At 46.1% G+C, this 25,975-nt stretch overlaps 1 protein-coding gene across 2 annotated transcripts in view; it reads right to left on the bottom strand.

Annotated features, from left to right (window-relative positions):
• CYFIP2 (cytoplasmic FMR1 interacting protein 2) overlaps positions 1-25,975 on the bottom strand; it is a 131,629-nt gene that overhangs the window by 19,815 nt on the left and 85,839 nt on the right. For both annotated transcript variants that reach the window (XM_067732387.1, XM_067732388.1), the window contains 3 exons: positions 19,614-19,757; positions 17,989-18,079; positions 17,030-17,160 (listed from right to left, as the gene is read on the bottom strand). In XM_067732387.1, the coding sequence (XP_067588488.1) occupies positions 17,030-17,160; positions 17,989-18,079; positions 19,614-19,757 (366 nt within the window). The remainder of the gene's footprint in view (positions 1-17,029; positions 17,161-17,988; positions 18,080-19,613; positions 19,758-25,975) is intronic.

Here is a 25,975-nt window from a genome sequence, read left to right as displayed (position 1 = left end):
AGAGGCTGGATTAAATGGTCAGTAAGGGTCCCTCCCCTAGACTCTGTGCCAGGTGCTTTGTACCCGTTGCCTGCTTCACAGCTCTGAGCACCCTGTGACATAGGTCTTACAATTCCCATCCTACCTGTGAGGACGCTGAGACTCTTGGAGAGATGGAGTGTCCCAACCAGGTCCACACAGTGATAAGGAAGCAGCAGGGCTGACACCGAGACCCAGGGCCACCTCACTTCCACACCCACTGCCTTCCCATAGTCACCTATGCAGCCAAAGCCTTGGGAAGCTTGAAATATACCCCCCGCCCCCATTATATATACACTTTATGAAAAACACATTCACTTATTAAAAATAGAGACAGGAGGAAATTACTTTAAAATCTCACTACATGTGAAACGTTTTAGCCTCACTCCTGTCTGATAGGATCACATCATTTGTTGCTTTATTTACTAGGCTTTTGGTCCTATCAACTAACATTCTTTAAACTGAAAAATTGTGACATACATATGCAGTTTGAAGAAGAAAGAAAAGAGTCTTGTGCCATCTTCTAGCTGAAAAACAGGCAATTACTGAAACCTCTGCTCCCCAAACTCCAGAGGTAATTTCTATCCTGAATTTGTGTAGACAATTTCTTCACAAGCAACTAATTTTTGAAGTTCTACTGGTGTGATTGCAAGGTAAATAACCAGACCGCTCATGTGGTCAACCTATCCCTATAAATTCCTTCTTCCTCAACCCTCCCAAACCACATCATTCTTGTCCATCCTGCAAAGCCCCATTCGAGATTCACCTTCTAGGACTCTTCCAAGACCCTTCAGTCTACAGTAGTTTTCTTTTAAAAAACTGATCAGAGCCCTTATTCATTCAGGTCCCTCACCAAGCCGGTTGAGCTCTCTAATCCAGCCCCAGCCCAGGGTGCTTCATCCCATGCAAACACTGATCAAGAGTCTTTTTGGAGGGACTAGCCATACTCAGGACCTGCATTTTACCTGCTATGAAAGGCCAATAAGAGGAATATAGAGAACGTGGGTATAATACTATGTAGAGACCAAACAAGGACGTCCCAAATTCTCAACACTTTCATTCTGACCAGGATATAGCCGGAGCAGAAATTAAGCCATTCATTTATTCATTCAGCAAACAGTACGCATCTGTTATACCAAGTCTCTCTGCAAGGTGCTGGAGATACAGCAGTAAGTGAGGCAGACCTAATGCATGGTCCTTACCAAGATGAGGAGGAAAACAGGCAAAATGGGTAGTTCTAGTTAAGTGTTACAATTGGGGTACTACAGAAATATATAATAGGGGTGATCAATCCAGACTTCTGGGGAGAATGATAGGGAAGACTTTCTGGAGAAGGAAATGCTAAGCTGAGACCTGAACAAGGGCTAAGTGTTGGACAGGTGAGGGTGAACAGCACCTGTGAAAGCAGGAGGGACCACAGTGGGTGAGTGGGTGACAGCTGAATAAGACTGAAGCTTTCAGTGCTGAGGGAAGGTGGCATGAGGTGAGGAAGGAGGCGTGAACAGGAGGCAATAGCAGGATCTTGTAAGCCTTGCGCAGGTGTTTGGACGCTATCCTGATGGTTTTAATCAGGGAAGTGGCATGATCACACCTGCAGTTTCACCTTTTGGCTACAAGAGAGAAAGCACTGGGGGAGGGCAAAAGGGGTGTTGGAATAGGCCAAGCGAGAGTTCGCAGGGCCTGAAGCAGTGGCAAAGGAGACAGAGAGCTGGGAGCAGATATCAAAGACCCAACTACAGACTGGATACGACAGCAGAGGGAGGGAAAGGACACCCATGCTGAGCTGTTCACAGGGTCAGAAGACACAGTGAGTTTGCAGGCAGGAGGAAGCTGAGATCAGATCCTGGCAAGGTGAATTTCTGTGGACATTCAAGAGAAGATGTCTAAAAGGCAACGAGACATAAGGCCTAGGGCCCCCCAGGGTCCACAGAGTGGATCTGAACTTGGGAATCATCAGCACGAGGATGGAAACTGACTCCAGGAAAAAGGAATACACAAGTGCAAGGGTAGATGTGAGTAGGTGCTTCTCCAGGTGACCAGACCTTTCCAGATATTTCAATTCCTCTGACTCTATGAGACCAAAAAAAGACAAGGTGCAAAGTGGTACCTGAGATGAAGGGGAGACTGATAAATTCTGGGCACGTCCATGTCTACCCATACACACCTGAACGGGGGTGGCAGGCCACCTTTCCAGCCAGGTGTGAGGCAGAATGCTACCCCTATGCACTTGATGCTCCCCCTATGCACTTGATGCTCCCTCTTCCTTCCTTCCCTCAGCTCACCAAACATCCACTGAGTGCTTACTGTTTTCTGACTGGAGTGGGGCCTGGATGCTGCAGGAAACATGATGACAGATAAGACTGGAAAAACTAGATTTTAATGAAGTTTATAATATAGTAGGGGAAGAGGGTTAAAGATACCTGTGACTGGGAAATAAACGGAATCACTAGGTGCAAAAGAAGTCTGCAACCAAGGGCTCTAGAGACTTGTAGGAGGGAGAAATAACACCAGGTGTCTTGCAGAGAACAGGCATTCGATAAAGTGTGTGCTGAACATGAGAATTGGGGGGAATGAGGTACTGATGGCCCTGAGATGGGCCTGGGAGGATGGGCAGGAAATGTGCAATCACAGACAGAGGCAAGATAAGATCGGAGATGAGATGGCTGGTGTGTAGAGAGCAGGAAATCATTTGCTCAGCGGGCGAGTAACAGAGGGGTGGGCTGACGGAGCTGCAGGCAGTCAGACCCCTCAGCTTTAGGCGACTTCCAGGGAAGGCGAGTCAAAGCATCCTTGCTGGGCTGTGGGAAGAGGAGGGAGGGGTCTCTGGTAACCTCATTTCACACAAAGGCTCTGGGAAGTAGGGACCTAGCCCCAGCATTTTGGGGCTGTAGAAACTAAGGCTCAGGGATTCAATCATTTCCCCAGAGGCTCACAGCTGTCAAGCACGGAGGTAAGACCTGAATCCAGGATTTCTGAGTCCAAAGATATACCCTTTCCAGGAGAGTACCTGGGAATCGACCTGAAATTGGGCTGAGGGAGCCTGATGTAACACACCCTGGCCTTCCTCTCTGCCTCTTGATGCCTTTTTGGTCTTATTCTGTGTCATCGTCCCTAGACTCAGCAAAACAATTTCTTTAAGTATGAGGCACTGCATATTCTTTTGGATATAGGCAGGGTATACGGTAATACTTATCTAATAAAGAAACGTGTGATAAGCTGTAGCTGAGACCTCTCAGAATTCTCTTGCTGATCTAGGTCTGGCTGACCTGCACTGGGGCTATAGGACAATCATCTTTTCTAAAACCAACCTTACCCTGTTCTTTCATCCTGCTCTGCTGAATGGACATAGGTCTTTCTTGAGAGGGACAAAAGCACGAGGACTTCCCTGTGCCTGTACCAAGTCTCAAGTTGGGAATGCTGATTTAAAAACTCTAAGTGACCAGTTAGAACCTGCTGGGTGGAAGATGTCCTCATCATCTGAGTTCCCCTTACTCGTCATGAAGCCCAGCGGACTGTGCCACCCAGAACACCTCTTCAGAACCACTGGACTGCACACCTCAAATGCTGGGTGTTGGGAGGGAGAGGCTGGGCCTGCCATACGGCCAATGCAACAGCAAAGGCCCCAGGGAACTATGTTCATTGCAAATCACTGGAATGTGAAATTAGCAAATTCATGGACTGGGAAAAACATGGAATTAAGTCTGAGTTTTAATTGGAACAAAGACCCCCAGTCTTCCTTCCATCTTACTGCCCTGAAACGGAAACAGCTGACTGGTTAATAATACCTCGTTAGCGTCCTATGTCTTGCCATATTGCCTTGCTATATGGACTGTACATCTGACCAAGAGGAAGTGGGTACTTTAGTTGCCTCCCAGATACCAAAGTAGGACAAACTCCAGTGCTAGAATGTCAGGACAATGAAGCAGTCTCCAGGGGTCTCAGACCACTCTTTTTTTTTTGGGAGATAAGGATTTGTTTATTTTTTGGGGGGAGATAAGGATTTATTTTTTTTGGGGGGGGAATCTCTAGCAGAGATGACAAAAAAGTATCACCCAAGGCTGCTGTGAATGGTTTATGCAGATAGTGTATTGTTCAAGGGTATCCCATCCTAGGGGGTGCCAAACATATCGTAGACATCAGAGATCGATTGTTTATAATGATTTTCCAGCAGATGTATTTTGTTCCATAAAAACATCAATATATTATGAAAATAATCAAAAGAAGGAGGTAGAAGATCTTGAGAAAGGATGATTTGCCTGAAGGCAACATATGTGCTAATGATGGCCCCGGGGTCATCTCACGTACCAACCATGACCAAGAGGCAGTGGCTGCTTCTGGAGAGGATTCTGACATCATACTTGGGCTCAGCTGGATGGATTATTAATATCTGCTTTGGGTATAATAGGGGCAATGGCACTCAAGCTACAAATTTGTTATCCCTGACTTCTAAGGTCCATCAACAACAACAACATTTTAATCACTTTACATGTGTTATTTGACTTGACATTTGTCATTTTCTTCTGGAAATGCACCCAATACTTAATTCACCCTCTAGGAAAAGACTATCCTTTGAAAAACTATTAATTTAGTGGACACAGCTTTTTTTCCCAGATATACTGAGATCATTGACATATAATATTGCCTAAGTTTAAGGTGTATGACGTGATGATTGATGCCCGTACATACTGCTAAATGACTGCCGCGATAGGTTAGTTGATACATTCTTCACCTCACACAGCTGCCATCTTTGTTCTTATTGTTGCGGTGAGAACATTTAAGATTTACTCTCTTAGCATCTTTCAAGTATATAATACAGTGCTGTTAAGTACAGTCACTGTGCAATGTGTTAGCTATATTTTTAAAACTGTCACTCTAGCCCCTTTCTTTCTGGCTATTTTTGAAAAAATAGAAGATGCAGATACATTTTTGTTTATAAAAGGAAAAATGTATAACCCCATCATCCAGGGGTCATCACTGATAAACTTTTGGGGTTTATCCTACCAGGTTTTTCCATGCATAAAACATTTAAGCATATATTTTAAATAAGAATGGAATATAAAATATTCTTCTTCTGTAATCTATTTCTATCACTTAGTGTATACTATCAACATCTCACCAAGCACAGTACAGAGTTTCTACTTCAGTGTTTTCCTTTGGTTTGTTTTTGTTTTTGCCCGGAGGTCTTTTAGTTCCCCCACACCTTTTCCTGAGTGATCTTCCTACTCCTCAAAACTATTTGACGGACTTCCCTGGTGGTGCAGTGGTTAAGAATCCGCCTGCTAGTGCAGGGGACATGGGTTCCAGCCCTGGTCCGGGAGGATCCCACGTGCCGCGAAGCAACTAAGCCCTTGCACCACAACTACTGAGCCTGCGCTCTAGAGTCCGTGAGCCACAACTACTGAGCCCGTGAGCCATAACTACTGAAGCCCGCGCGCCTAGAGCCCGTGTTCCGCAATGAGAAGCCACTGCAATGAGAAGACTGTGCACCACAATGGAGAGTAGCTTCCCACTTGCCACAACTAGAGAAAGCCCGCACGCAGCAATGAAGATCCAATGCAGCCAAATATAAATAAATAAAATAAATAAAAATTAAAAAAAACACAATTATTTGATAAATGAATACCCACCAATGAACTGGCTTGCACAGCATTATCTTTCTCCCAAACAGTCTCAGCAGACTTTGTATTTTAGCGGGGCTTCTAAAGATCAGATAATATTTCAAATCGACAAATTAAGTCTCTAATAGGAGAATTTCATGTACTGTGATAGAAAGCAGAAGAGATGCTTTTGTTTTGGGGGTGCTCTTGGTGCCCCTTGAATTATAATGCCAAGGGGGTAAATGTGAGCAAGCACTAGGGTAGAAGCCAAGGATAGTAAGATTCAGCCTTGGTCCTGGTGCAGATCTTCAGGGTACCGTGGATTCCTGATCTCTAGCCTGACCTTCAAAGTCGGCCGTGTGCTTGATGTGGTTGGAGCGTGCAGCCAGGGAGAGAGTGCTAATAGAAGATGAAGTCGGAGGAGAAGGTACAGCGGAATAATCTGGGCCTCACAGGCCAAAGCTGGGAGTTAGAATTTTAAGTACAATGACAGCAGAAATTAACAAAAGATTATACATCAACTATACTTGAATGAAATAAATTAAAAGAAAAGATTTTTAAGTACAGTGAGAGGCCACCTGTCAGTTTTAAGCTGGAGAGTTGCATGATCTGATTCACAATGGTACGAAGATCTTTTTTGCTGCTACATGGGCAAATCAGCTGTCTTTTATCCCCTAATGCTTTACCTACTAGTAAATTCCACCCAGAGCAAGAATGGAAAGGCAGTGACCCTCAGAGAAGCTCGATGGAAACATGTCTCTTAAGTTGAGCACAGGGAGAAGGCATTACTGTTTTCTTTTCTCTCAAAGACCTAGAAGCAGAGGGAAGGTCTCCCTACCACGGGCCCCTGGGAGGAGGGCAGCCGACAGTGGTGTCCTGCGTGCTCTCCCAGCAGTGCTCAGAAACCCGAGTGGCCTCCTTCTAATTTGGGCTGGCCAGCTTCCCCAGCTTTGGCTTTCTGTGATCTTGAACTGCTATTTCCTGCTCACAAATAAAACAGATGGGCAGCATGAGAGTCGTGGCTGAGTTCAGCACTAGCAGATGCCTCTATAAATTACAAAAATGAGGTCAGGGCTTCCCTGGTGGTGCACTGGTTGAGAGTCCACCTGCTGATGCAGGGGACACGGGTTCGTGCCCCGGTCCGGGAAGATCCCACATGCCGCGGAGCGGCTGGGCCCGTGAGCCATGGCCGCTGAGCCTGCGTGTCGGGAGCCTGTGCTCCGCAACGGGAGAGGCCACAACAGTGAGAGGCCCGCGTACCGCAAAAAAAAAAAAAAAAAAAAAAAAAATGAGGTCAGAAGTAGCTCTGGGGCATATGTTACCAAGAGTAAATCCCACCAACTAGCGCAAGTAGCTGAAAACAAACAAAAGCCCTCATAACTTTTCTTCCTCTTTATACATCATGTGACCCCTTTTCATCTTAACTTTCCAGATTCCATGATTCAGTTTCCTTCACACACCCCTCAAGTTTGTGTTATGAAAAATGTTAGACGTACAAAATATTTGAAAGAACAATACTCTTGATGTAGAGTCCCAATGAACATTTTGCCATATCTGCTTTGACTCTCTGATTTACTGAATCATCTGAAAGTAAGCTGAAGCCATTGTATCACTCAGCCTTAAACACTTCAGCATGCAATTCCTGAAAACAAGGACATCCTCCTACGTAACCTCAATATTATGATCACCTATATTAAAAAGTTCTTGATATCATATAACATACTAACATTTCCTGGTTGCTCTTAAGCTGTTTCTTTTATAGCCTTTTTTGGGGGATCTAGGATCCAACCACGATGAGTTTTCTAAAGTGTGAAGACGAAGCAATTTCTCTACCAAAAAAGTATTCCAGTGATTCCCTCCTTTGGGAACCGCTGTGTGTGTTCCTGCTTCAGTACAGGGTCCTCCCTGGGAGAAGCTAATGAGTGACAATTGCTACACTTACCAAGTGCCATTTACTATTACTATGGCTTAGGACAATCCCTAACATATTACAATTCTGAGAGTACTAGTTGTTAGAGGATTAGTAAGAGCTAAAATTGCTCTCTGTCAACAGAGCAGGTAAAAATGAAGAGATTTTTGAAGTCAGGATGCAAAAATACTGTATTGTAAGGAACCCACGTAAAAATTCAAGGGATGAGGATTTTATGTTTGTATTGCTTTCAGTCTTAACATTTTCCTTTTCTATCTTACTTAATTTAAAACTGATGAACTATTAGGGATTTCCATGAAATACCACAAAACTTCATGTTCCCAACTCACTCACTCTAGGGGGCTAACTGGGCATTTGACTTCTCTTGGTTAACAGATAGATTCAGGATACATATTTAAAAAAACAGGGTCGGTGTGATCCTACGCGTGTCAGATTCCTGTAGAACAGCATTAGACCCTACCTTTAGGCTCTGTTTCTGGGTGAATGACTACATACCAGTTTTAGCTGATTTCCTAAGGGGAATCATCAAACCATTCTCAAAAACAGTATTTTCTTAAATAACATTCTGAGTCTTGAGGCAACAAAGACAATAACACTAACACTTCTTTTTTTTTTCTTGTCTTTGTCGAGTGAGCGTGGAGAAATGAGCTGGAAAACTAGAGGTGGGGCACCCCACAGGAATCCCCACCCTGGCTTTCCCGCAGGAAGGGGGTGGCGGGGGACAGGGCCTGACCAGAGAGCCCAGCGGTCTAAACATTCCCTTATATGGACGCACATAGATGTCAGTGTCAGTGTTTCCTGCGTACTGATGTTAAGCCCCAAGGATACAGGGCATGTGGAACAGCCATGAAATGAGGCTTCCCACATCCACCACGACCCTCCTTTGCACAGAGGGTACGAGCTGCAGCTTCCAGCCCCTCAGTGGGGACTCCAGGTGCAGTGGAAAGTTCACCCGAGGCATGCTGCATGTGGTCCTGCTCCGTGGGCCCCTCACTTCCAGGAGCTCTCTGTAGCCCTGGCTCAATAAATCAGTACTTTAATTTCCTCTGGGGTGTGTGTGTGTGTGTGTGTGTGTGTGTGTGTGTGTGTGTGTGTGTGTGTGTGTGTGTGTGTGTGTGTGTGTGTGTGTGTGTGTGTGTGTGTGTGTGTGTGTGTGTGTGTGTGTGTGTGTGTGTGTGTGTGTGTGTGTGTGTGTTTTCTTTCCCCACCGATCTGTGCCTCACTTGAATAACGCTATATATTACTTACTATGTCTCACCTCCACCCCCCGAATTGTCAAGGGGAAAATGAATTATTATTCTGGATCAGAATCATGTCTGGTCAACTAGGAAAGATCTACAGCCAAGAAACTGACCTCGAAAGTAGCTTTTCCTTCCCTCAAATGCATGTCTATGTCAACCAAGGTGGGCATTTTCCAAAGGGTGGGAAATGCGGGTACAATGCAATGGAATTTCAGAATAGTGAGTCACAGCGAGAACGTTTTTTCCTTTTCAGTTTCCTATTAATCTTTCTCACAAGTTTAATGAGAAAGTCTCCACTTGGAACCAGCATGTCTTACTACTTCTGTAACATTTGCTGATCTCTGTTTTTAATAGACAGAGAGAGAGTGCAGGCCTCAAGCTCAGGGCCTAGGCACACAGCAACTGGAATTATATCATCGTGTTTTGTTTTCATGGAATTTATTATTCTGGTTGCTTTCTAATGACAGCAAGAGAATATTGTGTTTTAAATGGAAGTGATATGAAGTTTCCTCTTAAAATAAGTTTAAGGTAAAAAGTTACTTTAAATACAAATAGGACCAGTGGTCTGCAGATATGGCAAGAACTGTGACGACAACACGTCAACGACGAAGCTTTGGCAATACTAGTTAAGAAGACGCCTTCTAGAACAGGGGTTCTCCACCCTGGCTGCACATTACAGTCAAGTGTGGAGCTTTTAGGCATTTCAGCCAGGGCCCCACTGGCGAAAATTTTGTTTTCCTTGGAGTAGGATGGGGCTCAGACATCAGGATATTTTAGGAGTTTGAGTGATTTTAACGAGACCATTACACTACCTCCTTGGGTGTTTGAAGATCTGTAACACTTAGTAGAGCAAACTGTACCAAACGACCCCCGAACTCTCAGCTTCTAGGCATTCTGTCCGCTGGGGTCTCATCATAGAAAAGTCATCAATACAGAAGTGAGTAACCAAGGCCCTGATTTTGTGGCAACTACCGGCAAGGTTAATGACATCAGCATAGCATATTCCAAGGACAGAGGTGGCTTTGGACAAAGGTGACTGACCGCCTCTGTTGCCCATTGAATGGCGGTATCTTGAAGATTTTAGAGGACCAACAGGCATGTCTCTACTCATCATCTAGGACAGAGATGACATGTTCCTGCCCCCATTCATTGAGACTATAATTCATGAGCTCTGTATTTGGGGCTGAGGATGCAAAAGGGACCCTCACCTGGGAATCTTTCCTATCACCCCCACCCCTCCTCTGTGTTCCACAGATCAGTGCTTGTTTGATGCCACTTTTCACTCAGTTGTTCTGAAATAGGCTGGTCACTCTCCAAACTTTTTTGACCACACACTTTCATAAGTAAAATTTGAGCAAACACCTCAACTAGCACGTATTTATTTGGTCAACTCTAGACAGCTGTCACTGTTGAGCGCTGTGTTAATAAACAGGAGGGCTGAATTTATTTCCTGTTTTTTTAGTAAGTCAATGGTTAAAGGCCCTGAGATCATCCTGCCCACCCCCCAGAGGGCTAGCCCTCCATATTGAAAGGCAGAGGGTGTAGACGGTGAACAGTGCCGTCCGGGAAGTGATGGTGTCCAGTGATCGGTGAGCCCCGGAGTCCCACACACTGCCTGGCCTGTTGGGGGGTCTCAGTCATGTCTGAAGAACCAAAGACTCTTACTGACAGACCATTTTTGCCAGGAATCTGATGAACCTAACAGGTGTGTTTCCCAGATTATGACAGGTCTGAAAGGATGTAAATATATTTAAAAACTGTAAAGCCACGGAAAGGAAAGGTATTACTGGGAGTCAAGATGCCTCCTTCCCACAAATCCTGGCTCGTCTCCAGTTGAGAAAAACACTGTGTTCTGGGTTTGGGCTGGAGGAACCACTCATACAGTCAGGCGGAGGGGAGCCACTTGATGGTGCCTGGGTATGGGGACAGAATTCGTGTTCTGCGTAACTGGGGGCATCTTTTCTCAGGGTGAGGAGCAAAATAACCCTGGATCAAGTATAGGTGGAATATGGAGTGACAGTCTGAGGTGGGTGGTAGAGGGTGGGCTTTTGCTTTAACTTCCCATGCATCAGGGAGCGTGAACATTTGTTCCGCGTGGGAGTATTTCCTCTTAAGGGAAAAAAAAAAAGCAATAAAGGCTTACTGCACTAAATTCAAACAATAATTGAGAGTGCAGAGTAAAAGTAGAAGATTCCTAACCCCTGTCTGTCCCTGTCTCCCTCAGACCCCACAGAGGTAATCATTCTTCTCAGCTTGGTGAATGTTACTTTTCCAACTAAACAAAGTAAAACACACACACACACATATGTATGTATACATGGAAAATTAATATGTTGGAACGTAAACACACTGGAATGTGAACAGTGGTTATCTTGGTGCGGCACTGTGCTTTTTGTTTTCTTCTTTCTGCACCTCTCTGTCTTCTAGCGAAGAATTTATTCCAGTGATGCAATAAGAAAAGCAAAATGAAAGAAAAGGGACTATAAAGTGGAAGCAGGAGATAGAGGGGTCAGACATGGAGCTGGAACTAAAACAAAAATAGAAACAAAAGCCAACAGAGCAATCTGCAAAGCTCAGGAGAGCAGCTCTCTGGCCCTGAGTACGTGAACCGTGAGGATCTTGGGCTCTTGTCTCAGCTCCTGTACTAGCTGAGTAGCTGTAGCTCTGAGAAGGTTATCTCCCTCGGCGGGACTCAGTTTCCTATCTGCTAAATGTGGAACTGGGATTGCACCAGATCAGTGGTACTCAACGGGGGAGGTTTTTATTAGGCAATATCTGGAGACATTTTTGGCTATCATAACTGGGGAGGTACTACTGGTATCTATGGGGCAGAGCCCAGAGATGCTGCTCAGCACCTTGCCACGCACACGACATGCCCCCCCCGCCCCCCCCCCACTACGGAGCATCTGGCCCCAAATGTCAGTGGTGGTGATGTAGAGACACCTGCCCTGGATGGCCTCCGATAGCTCTCCCAAATCTGACCAGCATTCAGTTCTGTGAGTTTGGGCCTGAACTGTCCTCACGTCCTGTAAAGATAAGTAATTCTCTCATGACCAACCACTATAACCATGGCTCACTCTGCTGTACGGAGGAGAAAATAAATAAACAACAGGCCCAAAGGCAGGGAACACTCTCAAGCCCTGCGTGGGAGGCTCTGCAGACTGAAGGGCTGTCTCCACAGGGACTCAGGCCCTCCCTCGCTCCCATGAAAGAACAGGGCCCTCTCCTGGTGTGAGTTGGCATAACAAACAATGGGCTGATGGCTCGAAAACCACACAAAATTTGAACAAAAACCTGGTGATTGTGGAATAGTTCCCTTATGATTTCTCAGGGTAAAAGATACTAGAGGAAATTCTAGTCATTAGGAACAGAATTTCCTTTAAAAACACAACAGCCTTATAAATAGATACCTAACAAATACGGTCCATTTCAGATTCGATTCAACAAGTATCTATTAAAAGCCTGCCATGACCAGCCCTTTGTGGACACTTGATAAATGACAGACACAGCACTACCACTGTGCACAGTGGGGAGAAAGAGGGCTTTTCAATCAGACGTGTGGAGACAACTTGGAAAGTAATGAAACTGAATTTCTACCTCTCACTCAACACAAACATCAATTCCAGGTGAATAATAGACTTAAAGGTCTGTTACGCCTGGAAAGGCTGAACTCTAAAACTCTGAGAAGATAACACATCTTCATGACTTAAGAGTAGGGGACACTTGTTTGAACAAGTCACAAGAGCATCAATCATACAGGAAAAAGAAAAGGTAAATACAATAAACCTGAAGAACTTCTGCTCATCAGAAGACATGCCACAGAAATATATTTGTAATACATGTATCTATAATATATAAATCATGTCTACCAATCAATAAGGAAAAGATAACTCAGTAACAAATAGGCAAAAATACTGAACAACATTTCACAAGAGAGGCTGTCCAAAGGGGAATGCCACATGGAAAGAGGCTCAGCATTATTAGCCATCAGGGAAATCAAAACCAGAGTGAGATATCGCAACATATCCACCAGAACGGCTATGACTGAAAAGACACACAAATCCAACCGGTCATGAGCGTGTGAAGAAAAAACACTCTCATGCATTGCTGAACGGGAGTATGTACTGGTACAACCGCCTCGTATAGCTGTTTGGTGGTATCCACTGAAGCTAAACATATGTCTACACATTGATCCAACCATTCCACTACTAGGTATTGACCCAATAAAAATGAGAGCATACATCCACCAAAAGAAATGTGTAAGAACATTCATAGTATCTTTATTCATAATGGTATCAAGCTGTAAACAATCCAGACATACATCCACAGTAAGATGGATGATTCAACTAGTCTATGTAGTGGGGATACTCCATACGCAGTTGACCCTTGAACACATGGGTTTGAACTGTGTGGGTCCACTTATTCATGGATATTTTTCAGTAGTAAATGCTGCGGTACTACAAGACCCGTGGTTGGTTGAATCTGCAGATTGGAACCATGGATATGGAACGGCAGATATGGAGGGCCGACTGTAAAGTTACACACAGATTTTCAGCTATGCAGAGGGTAGGTACCTCTAACCCCCATGTTGTTCAAGGGTCAACTGTATTACTGTACGCTTGTTAGACCATCATTAAAAACACCAAGCAAACAAACAACCCATCCCATAGGGATATACATGTTTTTCTGTACTGCTATTGCACCCTGAATTTTTTATAAACACCGAACTTAAAGAAGAAAATATATCTTTGTCCAATCAATCTTTTCAATTTATATTCTCTCCATCCACAAATCAATGATATATTAATAATCTGTTAAAAAAAAGGCAAGCCACAGAGTAAGAGAAGGTATTTGTAGCATATATACTGATATGGAACCCACAACAGGACAGAACCCTGCAAACATTAGAAAAAGACAACACGAGTGGGCAAAAGGCTTCTTACTTTGTACTTTTCAGAGTCCTTCCAGTTTTTCTGAAACTATGATATACTACTCATATTTTTTAAATTAATTTTTAGTTCAATGATAATCAATCATGAATTTATTTCCCTTGTAAAAAATTCGACATTCCAGATAAGGCAAAAGTTCCTGTTGACCTCTAATCCTAGCTCCCTCCCTGATACCTAGAGAAAAATGACTGAATTATTTGGGATGATTTTCCTAGATTTTTTTTCCAATGCAGGGTTATTTTGTGAGCTTTATTTTGTTTATTTTACTTTATGGCATCATAATGTGCGCCTTGTGTTGGAACTCACTTTTTTTCCACTCAGTATTATGTCTTTCACCATTTTCTATGTTGTATGTGCAAAGCCACTTTCATTGACTGTTACACAGTCCTCCAGAGCACAGATGTTCCAGTTTAAATCGCCCTTCCTCTACAGACATATATTAAGAGTATCTCCTTCCTCCCTCCCTCCCCTCTTCCTATCGTTTTTTATTAGTCCTCCTATTTAATGAGAACAATCAATATGTCATTTGAATATTTAATTCCAGCTTTATAAATTAAAAAGCTCCTGCCTCATTCTAATCTTGGAAAGCACTGTCTTAGCTTGGGGATTTCCCCAGATGTCTAAGTAGAAAGCAGAGCACACAGCTTTGGGGAGCCCTGATTCTCTCTTTGTCCCCTCCCCACCCCCATCCCCCCAAGGACTGGGATCAGTACCAGAAACCTTCGCTTTTGTTCTTTCACCTCTGCTGCTGATGTGCTGTGTGACCTCAGGCAAGTTGCGCCCTCTCTGGTTCTCCACTTCCTCACTTATGCATAGAGGGGGTTGGGACACATATACTGTTGGAGTCTCTCTCAGCTCTGAAGGTCTTTGATGTGAGTGTCCTGTTGTCCTCCGCGGTATATGCAACTGACCACCTAGGCAGGGATCCCTGAGACAGAATTTTCCTTTCCTAATAGCCTCATCCACAGTCTGCCTCTTGGGGTCTATACAGGGGAAGCTAACTGATGCTCCGCATGAAAGGCGGCGCTGACGAGAGACACTAGGAAGTGAGGCCTCAGGGACCCGCCCTCCCCCACCTCCACGTCTCTTGGTGCTCCTCTTCCTGTGGCCTTGAGCGTTTTCGCCTATGTATCCTTTTTTTTTTTTTTTTTTTTTGCGGTACGCGGGCCTCTCACTGTTGTGGCCTCTCCCGTTGCGGAGCACAGGCTCCGGACGCACAGGCTCAGCGGCCATGGCTCACGGGCCCAGCCACTCCACGGCATGTGGGATCTTCCCGGACCGGGGCACGAACCCGTGTCCCCTGCATCGGCAGGCGGACTCTCAACCACTGTGCCACCAGGGAAGCCCTCGCCTATGTATCTTATCCCTGTGACTCCTGACTGGCTACGTACCATAGCAACCAGGCCCACTGAACCATGTTAAAAACCAGTTAGCGGGAAGAGGAACACTTAGCTGTCTCGAGAGTCCATCTAAAGGGGCACAGAGAGGCTATTACTCCCCACAGAAGAAAAGCAAATCAGGCTGTGTTTCAGAGACTGTCAGGTGGGAAGGGTCTGAGAGAGCAGCTGGTCCACATCCCTGGCTGCAGAGCTCACTCGGTTCGAGGCAGGAATCCTCTTGGACTCTTATTCTAAGATCTTGCTCTTACTCCTTCCTTCCCACCTCTCTCTACCTTTGTTCCACCTCCTTCCGAATTCCTTCCTTCTCCTGCCCTTTCTCCCTGTGCCTCCTGCCTCCAAGACGACCCCTGGACAGAACAGCTACAAATAGCCTTGCCCTTCACTCACCTTCCAGCTGCTTCTTCTCCCAACAGCCAAAGGGCCTTTAAGAAAGTAAATCAGACCCCCCCACTCTCCATCTCACAGCATCCTAAGGTTTCCCGCGGGGCCCACGCGGCCCAGGACTGAGGCCATCCACCTCTCTCACCTCAGCCCCCACCTGGGCGCCATTACCTCTTCACTCCAGCTCACTCCAGGGTTCTCTCCATTTCTGAAAGACCTCAAGCTCCATCCTCTCCAAAAACAACACAGCCTTCCTGGCACCTGTGACTCTCTGTCCTGTTTCTCTGTTTATTCTTTCACAGCACGTACCATCTGCATTCACATCTCTGGTTGTTTACTGCTTCAGTCGCCTCCCTCTCCAGAATAAAAATGGTAATAATTTGTCTCTCTCATTCATGGCCATTTACGCACCACTTAGCACTGCACCTGGCAACGAGCAGGCTCTCAATACCCTTTTGCTGAATGTGTGTGCGGACAGAGGAAGGCAGGAATGGATGCTGAAAGATGCTCCTGCTGCGTCCTGAGGATCAAGCAACACCCCTCTGCATTACCTTCCACTGCGCCGGCTGTACCAGTCACCCCGCGCCTAGAGGGCTGGGCCCACCTGTGGACGCCTCACGGGACCAGAGCCAAGTGGAGAGCGCTGGGAGTGTGTGGAGAACGCAGCCTCTGTGAATAAGCCATGAGGGCTGGCTCGGTGGAAGAGAGTGCGCTGGTTCCGTGTGGTCCCGAGAGGTGGAAGCACAGGGACTCGTGCTTTTTGCCCATTACGCTAACTCCGACCGATTATTTGCTTCTTACTGTACTCACTTTATATGCCTTATCTCCTTTCAGCCTTTAAACTGCGCTGCAGGGTAGAGTCACTGTCTTCCACCACAACAAAAGGAGACAACACTACATGCCCTTCCCTTAGCCTGAAACAGCTGTCTCTAGTTCTCCACCAGGCCAATTCCTGGTCATTTTCCAGGTCATCTCCTCAGAGAAGTCCTCCCTCACCCTCAAGACCACACCAGGTTTTAGGTTCCCAGCGGACCGGACCTGGCACTCATCCCTCACAGCACTTGCTGTGACAGTAAACACATTGTTTCTGTGTAAACACTTGTTCAGTGCAGGTCTGCCCTCCACCATCCAGGACACGAGGTGGGGCCAGCTACCGCTGCATCCCCCAGTGCAGTGCCCAGACTGTGGCAGCCAGGAGTTAACCATGTGTCTAGGGAGTGAATGGAAAACCCAGGCTCCGAAGGACTGCTGAGGCCCTGCCGCTAGCGGAGGGGGTCTGGGATGGAACCCAGGCCTGTCTGACTCCAGGGCCTGCTTCCCCTCAGTGTCCGAATGGTCGGAGTGGTCTGAATGGAATGGAGAGGAGCGTGTGCCCGCCCTGGAAGAGCACAGAACTAAGCTGCAGGGCTCCTGGGCGGGGTGGCTAGAGGGGCCTCGGGCATCTGTTGAGGCGGCGGGGGGGGGGTCCCTTCCATCCTTAAGACATGCCAGTCCCTCGGGGTTCAGGACTCACCAGAGCTTGCTCGATAAGCAGGCAGAACAGGATGGCGTTTCCCACCTCCCTCAGACTCTGGAACACGTCGGTTTTGAGCTCTGCGTACTCGATGATGTCCTTCAGCTGGTGGTGGAAGAACTCCAGGATCCCTGGGAGATGCAGGGGGATGGTCAGCTGGAGGTTCGTGCTAATCACTATCTGCAGGATCTCACGTAATACTCATAACAATACCACGGACTAGGCACAGTTACCCCATTTTCAAATGCGGCTCAGAGAGGGTAAGTGGCGCGTCCACACTCACACAGCTAAGTGGCGCAGCTAGGAACGAAAACTAGAGCTTTCGGCCCCAGCCCTTTCCTACTCTGATTCACACTGACCCAGGGCCGGACATCTTGGTATTCAGAAAAAACCCCTGGGGCCAAACTCATAGTCTCCACCTTTCCCCACCCCTCAGGCCCTAAATTCAGTCCACGTGCTTTCACTATTAGGAAAGGAAAGACTTATTTCTCTGCGCAGAGGTGGAGTGGCAAAAACTCCTATTTCCTGACTTACCTTAGAAATGTCACTTTATGCCACACCTGGGGCACCGGCCTCTTTCAAATAGACACATATGGAGGAAGGAATGTAGACGTGCTGAGCTAAGGAAGGCCTTTACAGCTATACCTCGCTATTCATGATTTAACTGTTCTCTCATTTGTGGACCTCTTCCAGCTTCCGGGCAGTGCTGTGAAGCAGGCCCAGTGGGCATCATTTACTTTCACTGATGGAAGATGATACTGTTACTCAGGGGGATTAAAAATGGTCCAAGGTGATTCAGTGGCAGAGGTAGGGTGTAAACCCAGTGCTCTGACAGCTTGCTGCCATGTTAGAGAAGCAAATACTTCAAGGTAGATGGCCAGACTCTCCTTCCACAGTGGGATGGGTCTGGACTATTTTCCTATCACCGCACCCGGCTCCTGGTTCCCCTGGTCACCAACCTGGGGAGCCGTACTCATGCCGGGGCAGGCGGCATATCTTGGGCATGACCTCGATCAGTGTTTTCACATATTGGAGAATGGTCCCTTGGAGCTGACAAAAGAAGAGGACAAGATGAGTGAAATAATCCACCGCTGCTGCATACGTGTATCTTGGGGCTGAACGCTGGGCTACTGGGGCATATGGAGGTTCTGTTGAGACCCGTGGGTAAGTGCTATGGACTGAATATTTGTATTCCCCCCAAATTCATATGTTGAAACCCTAATCCCCAGTGTGATGGTATTTGGAGATGGGGCCTTTGGGAAGTAATTAGGTCATGAGGGTGGAGTCCCCATGATGGGATTAATGCCCTTATAAGAAGAGAGGGGAGAGAGAGACATCTCTCTCCCTCTGCCATGTGAGGACACAGGAGAAGGCAGCTGGCTGTGAAGTAGGAGGACGGTCCTCACATGTTGCCACTGTGATCTTGGACTTCCAGCCTCCAGAACTGTGGACAATAAACATTTGTGGATGAAGCCAAATGGTATATTTGTCACAGCAGCCCGAGCTGCCTAAGACAGCAGGGCACTGCTCCCTGAGAGGAGAGGCAGGCTCTCTCCCAAAGGTGGGGGGCAGCCTCCTTGCCCTTTGTAAGGAAACATGGGCCTTTGTAAGACAGAAAAGGGAATGCTCTCAGTGTTACCTTGGGCTTATAGACTTCAAGGAGGGCAATTTCTAGGCATGGGGTCCCTTCTGGGGTTGGAGTACTTACATGAGATCCAAACTAAGATCTAAAATGAAATGGGGCCAGGGAGCTATGAAGACTGAGACAATATCTAATTTAAGCATGGAAAATTCATGGCACATTCATCCCTCCTGTGTCCCAGGCAGACATCGTTAATCAATGACCATATCTTCCTTCTTAAATTTAGCTTCACAACCTGGAACAACTCCTGGTTATACACAGCTGCTACCAGAGGACTGGAGTTAAGAGGTGAATCCTGTTTGCTATTCCTGACATGGATATGCATTAATCTGTTTCTCTTTTGTCATCTCAAAATTTTAAGAAAATTTGTTGAAATGTTTCAGCCTTGCTGCAGCAGTGTCCTGGGGAATTACATGAAAGTTCAGATGGCCATACTTGGGGTGGACATAGAATGGTGGCAAAGGTCTATGGAATTCCCTCGAGGCCAGCGGAGTATTGGTAGCACCAGTCATCAAGAAATTCCAAGGGGGAGAAGCCTGCTGCTTTATTAGAGATGTCTGCCATGGGCATGGGAGGGAAAATGGCAGCACATGTGTCATGGATTTGTCAAGCTCAAATTAGATAATGCAGCACAGGAGATGGGTATGAGCAGTCATTAGTAGGCCTTCAAGTCAAAATCAAGATTGCTGAGTTCAGTTAGTAAGTACTGGGAGTGAGCTCAGCGTCAGAAAAGGAGAGGCAAAGCCACAGGTCAGAAGATGCACTGAAATGTTACAGAGTGATAGGTAAGAGGAATCAGGGGATAAGGGCAAAGGATTCCCTGGGTGATTCCTCTAGACAGAGCTGAAGAGCCTGTGACTTGATTTTCCAGGCCAGGTAAAAAGTGAAAGCAAGCCTCATTCCTCTCAACCCTAATGGCCCGTCCCAGGCCCCCTTCATTACCAAGCTCTTGACGATCTTCAGCAGTTCCTCCATGACCACAGCGATGCCCTGGTAACCCAGGAGCCTGCAGATGGTCTTGAAATGAGGGGGTCCCACGAAGTTCCTATAGGAGCTGTAGATGTGGCTGTAGGCAATGTTGAGAGGCTGGAAAACAGAGGATGTGGCCAAGTCAGTGGCAGAGAACTGTGAGTCCTAGCAGGAGGTGTTTCAATCATAGCAAGGATAGAAACTTGATATCCTTGTTCTCTCACTGGGGACCCCTATGAATACATTTTGCAAGCTGCTCATAGAGAATGGTGGTCAGTGACCACAGGATCCAGCGAAGGTCATCAGATGGGGCAGCAGTTCCCTAACAGAAGAGGAGAAAAGGCCTCCAGGTAAATATCTTTTTAATAGGACTCATGCTACCCACAACCGTCCACACACAAACCAGGACTTTCACAATTGAGCTATGGGATGAGGGTGAAACAAATGACTTCCTTTCTCTAGGGGCATTTTCAGTACTAGGAACTGGCTGGAAAGACCATGTGAGAACTCAACAGCTGCTTCAACTTTGCCTTCTTTCTACTCTGAGGCGCCTCCACCTATCACAGGGAGGCATCTTGGGGACCAAGAGGCCTGGGAGGCAGGAGACCCCTGCTGAGTGCATGGGAAAATCACGTTGGCTTTTTGAGCCTCAGTTTCTTCATCTGCGAAATAAGGGGGTTGGATTACAACAGTGGTTCTGTAGCTTTTCGATTAGCAATTAAAACAAAAAAGATGCCACGGAAACAAGTACGTGAAACAGACAGAAGCAGAGTTGCTCTGATTGGGTGCTGGTTGGGGGCCACCTTCATTGTCCTCTGGACCCCATGAGACACCATCGCTGAATGAGTGGAATCTCTTTAAGGTCTTTCTGTCTGAGAATACAGGGCCAAAATAAAGGGCTCTGAATTGGTCTCACCCAGCTGGTGATGCACTAAGGTTATCACTGACTTTGTTTTGAAACGCTGCCACTTACGGAGCACCTCACGCCAGGCTTCGTGATGCCCTCCAAGTGCATTTTCATTTAATCCACACAACCAATGTATGTGATCCATGATCCACACAATTCTTGGCCCTAATTCACAGATGAGGGAACTGAGGCTCAGGGTGGTACGTAGCTTGTGCAAGGTCACACAGTTCATAGGTAACGGAGCCCTGATCTGAACCCAGGTGGCTGTGATTCCAAAGGTCATGTTCTTATCCTCTACCTACAATGGTGAACTTTGGAAGCTGAATTATTACGTAAACCATAACCTTTTTTTTTTTAAGAAAAAAACTTCACTTCTAACCTTAGTTCTGAGTATAGTTTTCCTATCGGGAATTGTAAAAATCTTGTACCCAGAACATGCAAATATGGAAAGACCACATCTGATATTCTATTAGCTGAAATTCTCTATAAGCTGGCTAATTAGAAATCCTACATGAATTAAATAGGAACTGTAATGATGCTTTTGGAGTTCTGCAAGATTCTCAACTCTGGAGCCATCAAGGGAATATTTAATTACGTTCAGTCTAGGTTTTGCATTAAGTACGTTTTACTCTACACGAATTATTCTAAACTTTACGAAACAAGCATCACAATTATAGTACCCTTGAATAATGAGGATACACGAGGAACACAATTAGAGTGCCCACTAATAACAAGAATTCGTGAGGAATCAGAACACCCACTCATCCAGCAGGTTGAATAACAGCTCTCTTGGTAAGCTAATGCCTATATATGGGGAGGCCTGGAATGTGAGAAAGCAGCCTTCTGCACTCAACACTGGTGTGCTGTCACAGCAAAACTTTGCCTGAGCCTGGGGGAGGGATCCCTTGCAGGTAGTTACTAAAGATTTCTAAATGGTATGGGGCAGCAGTGGTTTATGTAAGGAGGGAAAATATAACTGATTACAAGCATGATGTTCACTGAGTTGATGGTCAGCAAATCCTGGAGTATATGAATTGTTGAGTTTGATTTAGTCAACCATGGGGCCAGCCCATGTAATTTTCTGTGTATGGAGCCAACCATTTTACTGTCTCTGTAACAGGCCACCCTGCCAAACAGGGCTGGGACCAGGGAGAGGTGAGTGAGGTGGCGCTAGGGCACACGTGGTACAAGGTGCTCACCCTCCCAAGTGAATGCATCTTAGTTCTGGCCCTGTAATCAAAGGCCCACTCTGTAGTCTCCTGTTTCCTCTCCAAGGATGAGGCGGGTATAAAACAAACACCAGATACACCATGGCTTACCTCTGGTCAGGGAAGGAGAGTGACTAGAAAGGGGCATGAGAGAACTTTCTAGATGATGGAAATGCCCTACATGTTGACTGGGTTCTTGACTACACACATGTATACATTTTTCAAAATTCATGAAAGTATATGTACACTTAAGATCTGTGCATGTTATTGACTGAATGGTTGTGTCCCTCCCAAATTCTTATGTTGAAATCTTAACCCCCTATTGTGATGGTATTAGGAGGTGGGATCTTTGGGAGGTAATTAAGTCATGAGGGTGGAGTACTCATCAATGGGATTAGTGCCCTTGTAGGAAGACACATGAGAGACCTCTACGTCTCTCTTTTCTCCATCACGTGGGATATGATGAGAAGAAGGCTGTCTGCAAACCAGGAAGTAGGCTCTCAACAGACACTGGATCTGCTGGCACCTTGATCCTGGACTTCCCACCCTCTAGAACTGTGCTGTTTAAGCCACCTAGTTACTGTATTCTTGTTATAACAGCCTGAACTAGGACAGTGCATTTTATTGCTTGTGATTATACATCAATAACAAAAGTAAATTAAAAAGCCCACTGGGCTATATCATAGCCTAATTTACTTCCCAACATTTGCTTTCAAAGATAAAAAAACATGATTTGAGTTTCATCCCAAAGAGGGCTGCAGCTTAAGCCTGTGCAGGCATGTAAGAAGGATGACTGGGCTGTGCTCACAGCCCAAGGGGCCCCTCATGGACTCGTTCCCCCAAGAGAGCTGCCTCCTCACTCCCCACCCACACCAGGTGCTGCAGCCTCTCCTCTGAACCCAGTAAAGCTCTGGGCATGTTCAGTCTTCTTTCAAATATCCTGTGAAAGGAACTTTTGAGCAGCAGGGAGCTTTCAATGGATATCCCTGGAGGGGACGAAAAGCAATCAGCTACTTTTTTCCCCCTGTGTGACTCTCTGACTTATTTTCTTGCTTTGTCTGAGTCCAGAGTTATTTACTGGGGTGGGCACACCTGATTTCAAATTCCAGTTCCATCAGTTTACTAGCTAGATGAGCAAATTACTTAAACTCTCTTAGCCTTGGTCTTCCCTAAGTAAAGATAATAATAACAACCCCTGTGGGGTTGTTGCAGGTTTAAATGAGATGACATACATACAGCACTTGGCATGGTGCCTGGCACGCTGGAAGCACCCACTGAAATAACAGCCCTTCATATTCCTTCGTTTTGGTAATTTGGTAAGTAAAGACTACGAAAGTACAGCTTCCTGGTCAAATTTCCCCCAGCAGCTTTGGCTACAGTCATGATCCCCTGAATGTGGACAGTACATCTGTGGGGTACAATTTCATACAACACGGTGTATCCTACACAGTGATGTGACAGAGGGCAGAGCTGAGACCAGCTGACGGAACATACCCAAAAATGCAGATTTTGCTCAATATTTAGAACTTTATAAAAATAGGAGCTGTCCACAACAGACTGTGCTGGGTAAGGACGGAGACACATGACATAGGGGTGTTAGAAGGGAGACCTGCCTGGAACAGAGGGTTGGAATAGTGTGTTATTAACTCCCCTCTGAAGTGCAAGCTCCCCGGGCGCTCATCTTTCTTAGCGGTCTTCTTAACCCCCCACTCCCACCCAAGGAGTTTCTAATATAAGTCTCCCTTAGCACTTCCTGGCAAGCACAAATAAAAATATATTTGGGTAGGTGGAAACTGTTCAGCAGCTCTCCCCAGTTCTAGGCAGAGAAGAATTGTGGAATTGTTGTATCATACACAGGGCTTAAAAAAAAATCCCCCTTACAGACCCGCTCAATGCACACAGGAGGCCTCTTGTTGACATTCCTCCATCAGTCTTGGATTCTGGTCTGGACCATTCAGGCCTCAGTTGATGGCCCAAGGACCAGCATGAAATGAGCAGAATTCAAATCCTCCTTCTAAGTGAGCAAGCTCCCCTTATTCCCAACTCCCCCCACCAAAAACACACCACACCCATGCAGGAGGAAACACATACACATGCTGGAAAGTACATGCACACACACCCACGCAGGGCACCCATCTGACCTGCTGGCTCAATAGGAGGCTGGGCCCTATTGAGAAAATGTGGGAATGTGGGAGCCGGGGCATTTTCTGAGGTTTGGCAAAGAAAAACAGGAATGTGACATGACTTCAGACATTGGACACTTGCTACAAATCTCTTATACTGAACCAATCCTGCTAGCTGACTCAGGCTACAATCAATGTCTGCCTTTCGAAACTAATTATGTACCCTCTTTAGGATGTCTCACTTAAAATCAAGCTTGGTTAAATCGATCCTGCACAAAATAGATACCTTTATGAGATCTCAAGAAATCATCCTGATTCAGGAATTGGAGCATATTATTAATGTGTGACACTGATGCACATTTTTTTAAAGGCAAAACTGTGTGTGTGTGTGTGTGTGTGTGTGTGTGTGTGTGTGTGTGTTTTGGGTTTTTTTCCTGGCTGCACCATGAGATGTGTGGGATCTTAGTTCCCTGACCAGGGATTGAACCCGTGCCCCTTGCATTGGAAGTGCAGAGTCTTAACCACTGGACACCAGGGAAGTGCTGGTGTGTATGATGAATACCCCTGAGGTCGAATCAAGGCTCATACTAGGGCAATGTTTAGATACCGATGATGACACTAAACAAAAGACCAAACCCACAATCTCTAAAGACCAAAACATTACTGGGAAGTTATTGGTAAAATTTAAGGAATGACTTGTGCCACAATCTATATCACTTGCAAGGCTGTTTTATGATAGACTCTCTACAAGTTAATTACTTAGAGATATTTTTAAAGTTTCCACTCATATACTAATTTCAGTTACTAGACCAGTTGCTAAAGGCTTTTTACATTTAATATTAACCCTAAGTGACAGAGCTCTTAGGCAGGGGTACTTGGACTCCAAACTCCGGAAGAGGAAACACTTGCTGACTGAATTTCTCCAAAGGTAGTTGATGTTTTCACTGCTTCTGCTGGCTACCTTCGGGTGGCTGGGTGTTTCCTCTGAGGTCAATTCCTTGCCTGTTCCTATCACCCTGGAACCCACCAAATTGCGAAGTCCTGCCTCTAGCTCTCTGACAAGTCAACCACAAGGCAAAGAGCTACTGCTGACCACCTATGACTGAAGGTCGACCCAGCAGCACGGCAGTGCATCGAAGAGGCTGGCCAGGAGGTTGGGCTCTGGACCGACAGACCTCAGCGTAGGGCCCTGCTCTGCCACAGCCTAGCTTTGTGATACTGGTCGAGTTACTTAATCCCTCTGAGCCTCAGTTTCTCCCTTTGTACAATGGTGATAAGACGGCCTACCTCGAAGAGCTCCCCCTGGGTAAAATGAGAAAACACATTTTCTCGTGCACTGAAATGTTCTCAGTCGTTATTTCTGAGTCATAGGATTTTGACTGCTGTCTTTGAACTTTCTGATACTCTTCATGTACAACAAGCGTGTACATTAAAAAAAAATAAAGCTGTTTTAAGGGGAGAGAAAAGGAAGGAAGCATCATGCAGAGTGCAAACCCTGTCCATTACAGCTTCTGGATGAAGCTATGACCAACTCAGGAAATGGCTCTGACCCACGGACATTTTCTTCTTAATAATAATGGCTACTATTCCTAAGCTCAGCACTACAGAGGTGGGTTCGTCTCACTGCTACAACATTATCAGGTGGGTAGTATTGATATTTGCCTTTTATGCAAGAGTTAACCAAGGCCTAGGAAAGTCAGAAAATTTGTCCACAGAGTCAGGATTTGAACCTAGCCTGGGGACTTCAGCCCCTGGGTACCAATCAGCTTTGGGACCAAGGTATGCTCTCTCACTGTCCCTTCACTGCCACCTTCAGGGAGGGAGCAGGGATCCCGCTCTTGGCTGGTTTCCTCTGGCAGTGATTTACTACTGGTGTAAACCAACCAGGGACCACCTGGGCTGACAGCTGAAGAGGCTGCCACTCAGGTGGCTGCAGAAGGGTCCTGCCTGAAGGTGAAGACACTGAGCCTGGCTGGGGTGCGAGCTCCTGAGCCAAGTGTCCCCAGATGATCCGTCTCATCCACAAGGGCTCACTGGCTTCTCTGGGTGCTGCTGGGGAACGGTGATGGCCCAAAGGAGCAGGATAAGCCCTGGACT

This window comes from Pseudorca crassidens, chromosome 3, assembly GCF_039906515.1.
Source record: "Pseudorca crassidens isolate mPseCra1 chromosome 3, mPseCra1.hap1, whole genome shotgun sequence".
Lineage (NCBI taxonomy): Eukaryota > Metazoa > Chordata > Mammalia > Artiodactyla > Delphinidae > Pseudorca > Pseudorca crassidens.
The sequence above is the reverse complement of the archived record's forward strand: the minus strand, read 5'-3'. Positions and strand labels throughout refer to the sequence as shown.